The 12,247-nt window shown below is 40.1% G+C and overlaps 1 protein-coding gene and 1 long non-coding RNA gene across 2 annotated transcripts; one reads left to right on the forward strand and one right to left on the reverse strand.

The window, feature by feature from the left end:
* Window positions 1–468: 468 nt before the first annotated feature.
* On the reverse strand, window positions 469–2,644 carry LOC129431148 (uncharacterized). Its single transcript, XR_012368263.1, has 6 exons — window positions 2,359–2,644; window positions 1,972–2,056; window positions 1,833–1,879; window positions 1,632–1,682; window positions 1,236–1,304; window positions 469–1,108 (listed from the first exon to the last, which is right to left on the reverse strand). It is a non-coding gene; the product is annotated as an uncharacterized lncRNA (long non-coding RNA).
* Window positions 2,645–3,721: 1,077 nt separating this feature from the next.
* LOC141362448 (cytolytic toxin-alpha-like) lies at window positions 3,722–11,991 on the forward strand. The gene is made up of 2 exons (XM_073864538.1): window positions 3,722–4,118; window positions 10,301–11,991. Exons 1-2 carry the CDS (start codon window positions 3,974–3,976, stop codon window positions 11,989–11,991), a joined length of 1,836 nt encoding a protein of 611 aa, XP_073720639.1. The 5' UTR covers window positions 3,722–3,973.
* The last annotated feature ends 256 nt before the right edge of the window (window positions 11,992–12,247 follow it).

The raw sequence follows: 12,247 nt of genomic DNA on the forward strand, positions 1-12,247 counted from the left end.
TAGGCTACTCCGTCATTTTGTTCATATGGGACATCATTTAAACTGCAAAGTGTTTGCTTATATTTGTGTACAGTCAAAATAAAACAAAACATTCCCAGATAGCAATTTTGTTCCGGCCCAGCTCCGGCCCACACAACCAGTTTTTCCTCGGCCCACATACAACAAAGAATGACGGCCCTACAGTGGCCCAGTTCTGAATTACAGACAAAGGCCACACATGGGCCACAACTGGCCCATGTCTCTGCCAGATAATAGCCGATAATTGGCCCAAACCTGGGCCAGAACAGGTTTTAACATCGGTACCAGTTCTCAGCCATAGGTCAACCATATTAAAACCAGCATTTAACCAGAACTTCCAAAACTGAGCCATAACTCAGCCTAATCTTGCCCAAATTATATTAATAAATAAATCACACGAAAAATTACTTTCAAATTGTTTGCCTTTTTATTAATCAGTAGCACAGAAGTCAATAACACTACAATACTGTATGTGTTAAAACTCTTCTAGTATAAACTGCCAGCAATAAACAAAAATACTAGTTTGTTCAAATACATTATTGCCATGAATCTAACACCAACAACTTAAATTACAAAGCAATTTCATCCTTAGTAAACAAACAAAAGTTTAGAACAAACTGATAATAAAAAAAAAACTTTGTGACAGTTACATTTGTGTGTGAAACGTAGTTTGCCCAAATTGCCAGCTATACACAAATACAGAAGTTCATTGAAATTAATATATTAACATGAATAGAAATTTAAATGAATTACCATGGGTAAATACAAGTTTAAACCAAACTGAACTTAAAAGTTAGTTAATTAGAAACTTCATGTGTATGTGAAACCAACTCTACAGCCACCCACCAAAGATACAAGTTTCAGTTAAAGTATTAGCATGAATCTAACTTAGGTCATTTCAAATAAAACGAATAATTAAAACAATACAATTCATAAAAATGAAAAAGAAAAAAAATCAAACACTAATAATAATCTATGTGTATGAGAAAGTGTTCCTATTCAGGATTGTCCTCAACAATAAGTACTGCTTTCCAGCGTCTCTTTTCTTCTCAGCTCCTCTTTCCATAGATGTAAACATTACAGCAGCCCACTGTTATATAAAAGAAAACAGATGCAAATCAATAATTGTTATGAAGCAAAAGCCTTATAATAAAGTAATTAAAAGCATAATGATATACTTTAAAACAAACAGTTAGATAGAGAATTAGAAGATGAACCTTTTAGGATGAACTGCTTCTTGTTTTCTTCCTCAAGTTGCTTTGGATGAAAATGTCTGCGCTGAATGTCTAAATAAAATGAAACATAGCTTAGACCTTAAAGACGTACTTTCATTTAGATACAAAGCAAATGAGATATGTTCTAAGCATGTATTTAAAATATATTATATTAGTAATATTCCCATTATTAGTTACCAAGAAAATTAAGTCAAATCAATATAAATGAAAGAGAGAAGAGGTCTTCACAATTGCTGTCATACTTTATCCACCTATGAGAAATTCAGCTTTGCAGATATCAGCTTTGCAGATATAATTCTAAAGATTTGTCAAGTATTGATTTTGAAAGCAAAAAATTAACATTAAATTAAATGGTGGCCCTGATGTACTGTCACTAACCTGAATGTCACCTCCTCCTGTCCTGTCAGCATCATTGTCCCACCTCTTTACCTGAAGCAAACACAGCAGATGATTAACAGAAAATAATTTAACATAATTCCATATATTCGAAATATTTGTATTTTTACCATTTTCCTTTGTATTCAACAATGCAATTTGGGTAACTAAAGTTATGTTAGGCTATGGTCAGCTCTTACTCACCTAATGAATGAAACCACTGTCCAGCCCTCTGTATTTATCAGCTTTCACTGAAATCACAATGTGACTATTTAGCCTTATAGAGCAATCTTTTGATATATAATCACAAAGATGCAAACATGAGCCTCAATATTTAATTTACCTTAATGTGTCTATTGGAATATACACCCCATCATCCTTCTCTTGTCCCACTCCAGAGTCTTCATGTCTTGATGAACACAGACACACTTTCACCAAAAAAGAAAATTAAACGTTACAGAAATACATTTTTAAATATGTTTTTTATGTAAAGGTTCTAACATCAGGAAGACCAGATAACCAAATTCGATTACTTCATTATAATATGATCACAGTTATTCTTAAGCTGATAGAAAACAGCTAATTTAATATCAATATAACGTTAATTGTCACACATTACGTTACACACGAATCACGTAAACGTTTGCATCCCTTTATACGTTTGTTAGACATTTAAACAAAAACATTTTTATGATTGGAAAAGCTTAAATATTTAAGTTCAGGTACTTACTGGTTATCTTTCATCCTGCTGCCTTTGAAATCTGTGTCCGTTATGATTGATTGACGCGGTGTAACTGCTACTCCGACGGTAACCCCGCCTATTGGTTAATTTGATTGGCCGCCGCTCGGTTTCCGTTAACAGGAAAGCTCGTCTTCTGTTATGTGATTGGCCAGTGGCACTCCCCTTTTTTGATTTGATTGGCCATCTCAATCATTTTTGACAAGGTGTTCAACGTAATGCTGAGTTGCAGGAACTGACAAACGGATGACGTTAAAATACCGCGAGAGTGATTTGAAATCAGCTGTCCATGATCTTTCGCGTCGCTCTCGCAGTACTTTGATGTCATCCGCGTGTAGGTTCTTGTTGCAATGCATAAATAAACTGCGCATCCTTAACGTAACGCGAATGTTAACCGATACAAAGATTTTTATCTTTTTTAACACTTCGGCAGGCAAAAGCACAGTGAAACATATTGTTTATTTCTGCAGTATCTAACATTTGATTGTACACAATGATAGTTTTACTTAGTCATTGAAGTCAGAAATCTTCAGCAGGAACAGGGGCGGATCTACCGGGGTGGCACAGGGTGGCAATTGCCACCCTAAATAAAAGCATTGCCACCCCATATGCCACCCCAGCCCTGGTATCCTAATATATATAATATATACCCGAGTAGGCTCTTTTAACCAGAAAGGCAATGTAGTTTTCTCTGCGTGTGTTTAGGGGTGGGAGACACATATCTGACGATGATTGGTGTGTGTGTGTCTTAGAGGGGGTGGGACAACCACATAGCTGATGATGATTGGCTTAATTTCCATCGTTAGCCAACCAGAGGCAGCAGAGTTCATTTACAAGCACGAACAGTCAGTCAGAGCAGAAAGTCGTTTACAGTGTAAAAAAGTCTGTGCAGTCTTGTCAACTTGGTCGCTATATTAAGAAACTTTTTAGACCCCTTTAGCGACTTTATTAAAAAACGACTAGGACAAATCTAGCAATCTTTTCTGGCGTGGTTGGAAACTTTTGGAAACTGCCGTGAAAGCATGCATCACCCCATCCAAGGCATTCACATGCAGCCCGGTTCTCGCGCTGCAGTCCATCCGTGATCCGAGTCGCACAAACCCGCGACAACAGAGCGATGGAAAGTACAACGAGCTCAAAACAAAGGTAGCGGACGCAAGCACAAAGTATAAAAAGCACAAACGTTACTTTTCCATCGTTGAGGTGAAAGGCAAGAATGTTTATGAATGTGCAACTTATGCCCATGAAGAGAGAGTCTCTTCACGTCTGTAGCAAGTAATTCTGATCTAATAAAGCACCTCACATCATCACATGCTGGCAAAACATTAGTGTTTTCTCTTTAGTGTCTTTAAGTGATTAAGGCTCTGTTTACACGTACATGGTTATTTTTAAAAACTGAGAGATTTACCTTCGTTTGTGCCCCTCGTTTACACGCAAACGGAGAACTCGCCTCTGAAACCGATTGTTTCTAAAAACTCCGGCCAGAGTGGAGATCTTGAAAATCTTCGGTTGCACGGTTGCATGTAAAGTGAGACAAACGGATGTTTAAGCAGGCAACGTCACAGAGTATGCGCCAGAGCTCGCACCTACGTCAAAAGTGCGACCTATGTTTACATGTGACTGCTACTCTGAATGCTTCCAAGATCACATTTATGTTCGTGCAAACTCGTTTCGTGTGTTTGTATTTGCAAATACAGCTGCTCCATTATGTCGAGGAGCAGAGACGAGTGCTCGGAGGTCAGAAATTTTACGCGTGTTTGACTTCATGCGGCGCTGAAAGAACCGACGGACGGATGATGTCAAAGTACCGCGAGAGCGATTCGAAATTAGACCTCTACGGGTGATTCCTCAACTCGCTGTCGCGGTACGTTGACGTCATCAATCACCTACTGCAACAACTCCTACCTCCAACATGAAGAACCAGTTCACGTCACCACCAGCGCTGCCGGTGATTGGCTTACGTGGGCTTGAGCGTCTCTTGACGGCAAATATGCACGGGTACGTGTACATAAACACTTTTCTGAAAACTGACATGTGTGCACGATATTATTTTTGAAACCGGAGAGGTTGAAATGTCCGCTTATGAAAATAGCCGTCCACGTGTAAACATAGCCTAAGTTGAGCATCACATCAGCAAATTAGAGTACTGAATACGGTCATATTTTACAGATAACTGTTGCATCAGGATAAAAATACAAAAGTTAAACTGTTGATTGTTTAATATTGCCTGAGGAAGTTGCTTGGTAGTTAAAACAACTGAACTGCACGTTTGTGTACAGTAAGCAGTAAATATCTTTGAAGCAGTTCTTTCTAGAGTTAGCCGCCCGTCATGTCTTGTTAGCTACTGCAGCAATCAAAATATTCCAAACGTGCATATATGAAATCGCTCGTTATGATATAGTCTTCATTAAGGAGACAAAACTATTCAGTGTTGTGTATGTTTAGAAAGCTTGAAAGACAAAACTTAACGATACTATGAAAAGAAGGCTGATATCCATTTTTTTAACCAAAAAGAATAGAAAAATCAAATACTATGGGAGTGGAAGGTACAAATAAAACAGAAAAAATATGTTGTGGAAGGGAAAGGAGTAGATGAAGTCATGAAAGAATGAAACATATGGATGGCAAATAGCTAAAAGAAGTGAAAAGACTGAAATCCATCATGAAGTGAGTGAAAGGATTAAAGAAGAGGGTTATGATAGAAAGAGATGTGTGCCTTTCAAATATGTTTTACATTAATATAAACTAGGCAAACCTATTTTATTTATATAACAGTCTTTATACCATTATGTTCAACCTTGCTCATCATGGTTACAGTCAGTGTTTTTAGATATTGGTAAGATGTGTCAGGTGTGGGGAAGACAGAACCCAAGTGCAGACAGCTCTCAACCAAAAACACTTTTATTATATAACAAAAACACCCTCGAGGGGGTAAAACAAAGACAATAATCCAAAAGAATATTATAACATGACACTAAACAGGGCAGGATGTGACAAAACAAGAACACAAGACATCATCATAGATGAACAATGATCCAGCACGAGACAGTAGACACAAGGGCATTAAATAGGGGAGAACTAAACAAGGGAACAAGCACACACAGGTGAAGGGAGTTAACTAATAATGAATAATTAACAAGGGAACAAGGGGGCAGGGTTAAGACTTAAGACAGGAGAGCCAGAGGTACACAAACACAAGCCACGTGACTCTCCACACAAAACAAGACAACAGTAATAAGGGCTGCCATGATCCTGTCACATGAAACAAGGGAAAATACATACAGTGCTGACAGGATCATGACAGTACGCCCCTCTTAAGGGACGCCTCCTGGCGTCCCCAGGAAACAGTACATAACACAAGGCATGACATGACATAAAGACAAAGTCCATGGGGCAAAACAGTGCCAGGGATCCGGACCCCCAAGACAAGAAGCGGGACACCTGTCACCGCAAGGAAGTGGGCTTGGGATCCCGCGCCGCTCTAGGCTCACCGGCCAGCCACGCCCACGCAGGGCTCGCCAACCAGGAACACGCCCGCAGAGCTCGCCGAACAGGCACGCACCTGCGGGGCTCGCAGACCGGGAACACTCCCACGGAGCTCGCCGACCAGGAACAGGCACCTGGAACTCTCCCTCCAAAAAGCCGGCACTCGCGGCAAGCCGTCTGGGAAGCAGGAACTCCTCCTTAGCTCCCCAACCAGAACAGGCACCTGGAACTCTCCCTCCAAAAAGACGGCACTCGCGGCACGCCGTCTGGGAAGCAGGAACTCCTCCTTAGCTCCCCAACCAGAACCGGCACCAAAACAGCCATCCCGGAACAGGAACCCACGGCTAACAGTCCCGGGACGCGTGCTCGCGTTCACACTGCCAAGGATCTCGCGGCTCCCTGAACAGGAACGCCTTCTTGCAGTCCTCCCTCCAGGGACCCGCGGCTCACCGACCAGGAACACGGGCCTCACGTCTCGCCGCCCGGGAACGCAGCCACGGCTCACCATACCGGGACACGGACACCAAACAAGACGACACCAGATGACAGGAACACACTTGACGGACGCGAAACTAAACTTGGTAAACAAAACAAAAGAGCTGTCTGCTGGGTTCTAGAATGGCTGGATCATTCTGTCAGGTGTGGGGAAGACAGAACCCAAGTGCAGACAGCTCTCAACCAAAAACACTTTTATTATATAACAAAAACACCCTCGAGGGGGTAAAACAAAGACAATAATCCAAAAGAATATTATAACATGACACTAAACAGGGCAGGATGTGACAAAACAAGAACACAAGACATCATCATAGATGAACAATGATCCAGCACGAGACAGTAGACACAAGGGCATTAAATAGGGGAGAACTAAACAAGGGAACAAGCACACACAGGTGAAGGGAGTTAACTAATAATGAATAATTAACAAGGGAACAAGGGGGCAGGGTTAAGACTTAAGACAGGAGAGCCAGAGGTACACAAACACAAGCCACGTGACTCTCCACACAAAACAAGACAACAGTAATAAGGGCTGCCATGATCCTGTCACATGAAACAAGGGAAAATACATACAGTGCTGACAGGATCATGACAAGATGTGTGTATTAAGACAAAGGGTGCTACAGTAGAGATGCTAAAGGTAGCTGCTTGGGTACTTATATATAGGAACATTTGTTGTTGCCTGTTTTTATGTTATAAAAATTTGAAGTCCAGTGTATACACCGCATATAGTATATACAGTATATAATTTTTTGTATCCACGACAACCATGCAGGGATGCTTACTTCATTGCCACCCCTCGTAGTTCTCATGCCACCCCCTTGCCACCCCATAAATAATTTTCTAGATCCGCCCCTGAGCAGGAATAAACTCCTGCTACAATGAAAATCGCTCAAAAGCAAGTTTGAATAGAAACGATCCATGGTGCTTCTCAAAGCAATGTTATAGAAACTTTTAAATTCAGAAAGAAAAACTTCTGGAAGTTCAGGGTCATTTGAACAAAATAATCTTGACCCATGATCTGAAGGCAAGTTTATGTGATTGAAATGTAGACAAACATCATTGTCCAAATATATTAGTTTCTTTTAATACAAAACTAACTATTTTATTTAATAAAGGTTAAATTAACATTAAGATTAAGATAGCCTGAAAATCCTTCAATTCTTATAATTATTTATTATAAATCAGTATTTTAAATGTGGCTTACAATCACTAGACTGATCTGGGCCACATACCTCCCACCCACAACTGGCCCAAATATTATCTGCCATCATGGATCCAGTGCCATCATTGCCACACCTGGCCCATACTTGGCTGACATGTTGCATGCCGTTGCCAGCAGCACTCCAGCAGTGCCATCATGAGGCCACATTCGGGCCGAGTCTGTCTGCTATCCCTACTGAAAAATCCAGCTAAGACCAGCATAAGCTGGTAGCTGGTTTAAGATGGTTTACGCTGGTCCTACCAGCCTGACAAAGCTGGTCATGCTGGTGGGCCAGCTGGTCTTCCAGCCTGACCAGCTAAGTCCAGCTAGACCAGCTTAAAAAGTGACCAAAACACAGCTAGACCAGCCTGCTACACCAGCAAAACCAGCTAAAACCAAGCTAGAGACCAGCTAAAACCAGCTCACCAGATTATGCTGGTCTTAGCTGGATTTTTCAGTAGGGATCTAACCAAAATCACACACACACTAAAGCAAAAAATATTTATCCAACCACATTTAAAAACAGTCTGGGGGTGGACATTCATCTTATTGCATTGGTTTTCATTTCTGATTTTATTGTATATGAGAGGTTGTAGTGAGCTCACATTTTCTGAAACAATGAAGACTAAGGTATTGAATTAAACAGGAAAATATCAGGCATGCATTCCTACCACTCTAAATGTCCTAATAATATACAAGAAAGGGGCTAAATAATTGACCAAAAATTTGTTTAACCAAAAAATCCTAGCTTGCATTTTTTTCCATCAGAGTGCAATTTTTTGTGTGTTTAGTATTGTGTGGAATTGGCAAAGACCTGGTGGTTGTTTGTGAAAGCTTTACAGACAATATTAATATTGCCTAGCCATTTTCATTATTTCACAGACTTATTACACATCAAAGTGGAATATGACATTGACAAAATATTAAATAACCTTGTCTAATAGTCTGACATTATTGTGGCATAGTATCAGGACATCCTTGTGTCTGTTGCGCACGGCTAGGGGCGAATGGCCGGATAATGGGCCTATTTGGGAGAAAGTCCAGGGCTGTTTTTAGCCCCAGTCGTCCCTGCAGAACAGTATAACACAGTTTTGTATGTGAACAATGCAATTCTATAGACTATTGACGGAGGTTTTCCTGAGATTTTTTTCTCTAATGTTTGAGACCTGACAGGGTAAAGATGTAATTTGTCTTACCTCCCTTAAACTCATCATCTCTCATTTTGTCTTCCCTTTCCCTGCTTTGCACAAAACATTTCTGATGTCCATCATATGCGTCAATAGTGATTGGGTGAAAATAAGATTATCATTATTATTTAGAAACTTACTTTAGTCTCGTCATGTTTTCATAAACCAACTCAATCGCGTGGCGTCACATGAATTGGTGTGTGGACGCGGACATGAATTGGTGCATGCACGTGTCAGTGCGACTGCTGTGTCGCTTTTTCAAACGTGAATTGGGTAACTACATTGCATATAGATCCGTTTTGTCGCGAGTACCTTTTTAAAGGAATACACTAGTTAACTGCTAAAATGTAAACTTGAGATTTACACCAGGGCACAAAGATTTACACTGGGGCAAGTAGTAAAAGGGGCCTAGCGACGCCCCTGGGTGGTTGATTGCACTACCCTTGACAGCAGTTCGCAACTGACGAACCCTTGTGCGGATATCGGGAAGCTGCTGCTTTCCCTCATCCGGTGGCAGCAGGACGATTTTCTGGGATCGGGGGTACAAATGGGTCCACCACCTTCACGCAGAGAGGTGATCACTATGGATGCCTCCCTCTCGGGTTGGGGGGGCCTATGGCAGCATAAAGGGGAGAACAGTTTGTGGGACCTGCACCTGCAAAGGTGCCACATCATGTCCTGGAGCTACAGGTAATTTTTCTGATGCTCAAGCACTTTGAGGCGGCACTGGTATTATTTGATGACAACAATACAATTAGAAAACAAAATACAGCCATTTCTGCCTTTTTTTCTTTAAACAGAAAAGCAAGCTGCACCCTTTATTAAATTTCATCTTTCATTCCGAATGGAAAAGTACATGGACCCATCTAGAATATTCAGGACAAATTATAGAACTGTGTTTTAGACACACTATGGGAAGCTTTGTTTTTAGTATTATTTTAATTTCTCTCCAATTAAAAAAAAACATGTGTGATTAATTCATTGGTTTAGTTTTTTGTAGTTTTTAACTCAGATTTAAAATATGATAAGGCAGTCATAGCCTAGAGTGCTTAAAAAGTCTGGCTTGTAACCCGAGAGTTGTTGGTTAGAGTCTTATGGCTGATAGGTTGTGACACTTGAAAGGATGGGTTTAATGTAGAGGTCACATTTCGAGTACTGACAAAAACATGTCACTTTCAGAATCAAAAAAGTGAGATGTTAAAGGAACAGTATGTAGGATTGTGGCCAAAACTGGTATTGCAATCACAAAACTTGAGGCTAATACTGGTACTGCAATCACACAACTGGTTACCAATAGACAAAATGACAACATAAACATCAGTTGAGGGCTGCAACTCCACTTTTTAAATGACAATATCTTGGCCAGACCACTGTTGTCAGTGATATAAGTATTTAAAATGAAAAGGATTTCCTAATGTCTAGTGACATATCAGGGCCATTTTATGATTAATTTATATAAATTTCTTACATACTGTTCCTTTAATATAAAAAATATAAAAACTCTGTTATATCAACTGTTTCAGATACAAAAAAATAAATAAATCATGTTTTGTTCTTACAGGAATCACATTGTGGGGTGAAGAAAAGCTCAAGCAGAGTGTTCGATCTCATCCCCAAATTAATACAAATTTCGAAGTTACAGCTTCAGACTCCATTGAAGAAAAATCTAACTTATTGAACATTGAAGCCTCTATGAAATTGAGTCTGTTGGGTGGAATGATCAACGTAAGCGGTGCCGCCAAATATCTCAATGACACCAAGAAGTCTTTCAATCAGCAGAGACTGACTCTACGTTATCATTCAACTACCAGGTTTGAAGAACTGAGCATGAACCATTTAGCATCTGAAAATATAGCTCACCATGAGGTGATTGATCACGATACAGCAACACACGTGGTGACGGCAGTGCTGTACGGAGCTGACGCCTGCTTTGTGTTCGACAGAGAGGTTTCTTCAGATGAGGACAAAACTACAGTGGAAGGAGAAGTGAAGGCAGCATTTGATAAACTCAAAAAAATATCTGTAGATGTAAATGCGAATCTAAAAATGGATGACGCTCAAAAGAATGCGGTGCAAAAATTCACTGTCACTTTCTATGGTGATTTTCAGTTGCCGTCTAATCCGACTTCATTTGAAGATGCGATGAATGTTTATGCTGAACTTCCCAAACTGCTGGGAGAAAACAAAGATCAGGTGGTTCCACAGAGAGTATGGCTGTATCCCCTGAGCAAACTTCAGTCAAAAGTTTTAAAACTTCTGAAGGAAATCAGCATTGATTTAATCAATGACATAGAACCAGTTTTAGAGAGTTTAAATACAACTGCAATGAAGTGCCGTGATCTTCTGAAAGACTCTCCTGCTTCAACTTTTACTCCATTTCAAAATAAAATAGTGCAGATGAAGCAGAACTGTAAGAAATACAAGTTGAGTCTCATGAAGAAACTCAGCTCTCTGTTGCCTCAGATCCGTGGAGATAAGATTGAAGACACAGCACTGATAGATCTACTGAAAGATCATCATGAATCTCCATTCAGAAAAAGTGAGCTTGAAGAATGGTTGAAGGCGAGAGAGAAAGAGTCAGCGATCATTAAAACATTGCTCAGACAGCTGGATAATTGTGAGGCTGAAGACAACCTACATGCGATTTTGATGGATCTAGAGGTTGAATATCTGGTCAGCTACACATTCACATCATTGGACTGGCCAGATGCTCTCCTATCTAAACAATTGACCTACCTAAGATCTTCAACAATGAGAAATAAAAATGACCCTGACTCCAAGAAGGAAACATCATGGCTCACCCCTGCCATCCACACGACTATGAGGAGCAACTTGGAGATGTTTAAGAGCTTGATTGATTTAAAAAAAACAGCCAAGTTTATTGTGTCATCAAAACAAATAGAGGATCATCCAGGTTCCTGCATTCTCCTGTATGAAGGTGGATCTGTTGAAGCTGTTTGCTTCACTCTTCCATCACGGCCGGCTGGTCCAATCATAGCAGAGGTTAAAGGTGACAGTCTGGTTATAAATGTGATGCCCTCAACATGTCCTGCTACAGAGGAACTCAGGTTACTCTACAAAATAAAGCAAGAGAAGATCTGGACATCTCAACTTGTGCTGAAGGACCAAAATACTGTAACTCTGACTGATCTGAGACCAGGCACTGAATATGAGATTAAATGTGAACTGTTGAGGAAACTCAACTACACCACTGAATCTGATGTGATCACAGTTAAAACTGAGGTATGATCACACATTATTACTGTTAGAGTTTCATTAATTTTGTGTTAGTTTTCATTATGTTAAATTATTCTCACCTGTTTCTTGTTGTAATCCTTATCATCATCATCGTTTTCACCTGGTTCCTTTTAATCATCCCTGTGTATTTAAACCCCTGCATTTGTTATAGACACATGTCAGTTTTCAGAAAAGTGTTTATTGACCCGTATCCATGTTTATATGGTGTAACGAGAAGCTCAAGCCCACGTAAGCCAATCAGATTCCC

Source organism: Misgurnus anguillicaudatus, unplaced genomic scaffold (genome assembly GCF_027580225.2).
Source record: "Misgurnus anguillicaudatus unplaced genomic scaffold, ASM2758022v2 HiC_scaffold_27, whole genome shotgun sequence".
NCBI classification, from domain to species: domain Eukaryota; kingdom Metazoa; phylum Chordata; class Actinopteri; order Cypriniformes; family Cobitidae; genus Misgurnus; species Misgurnus anguillicaudatus.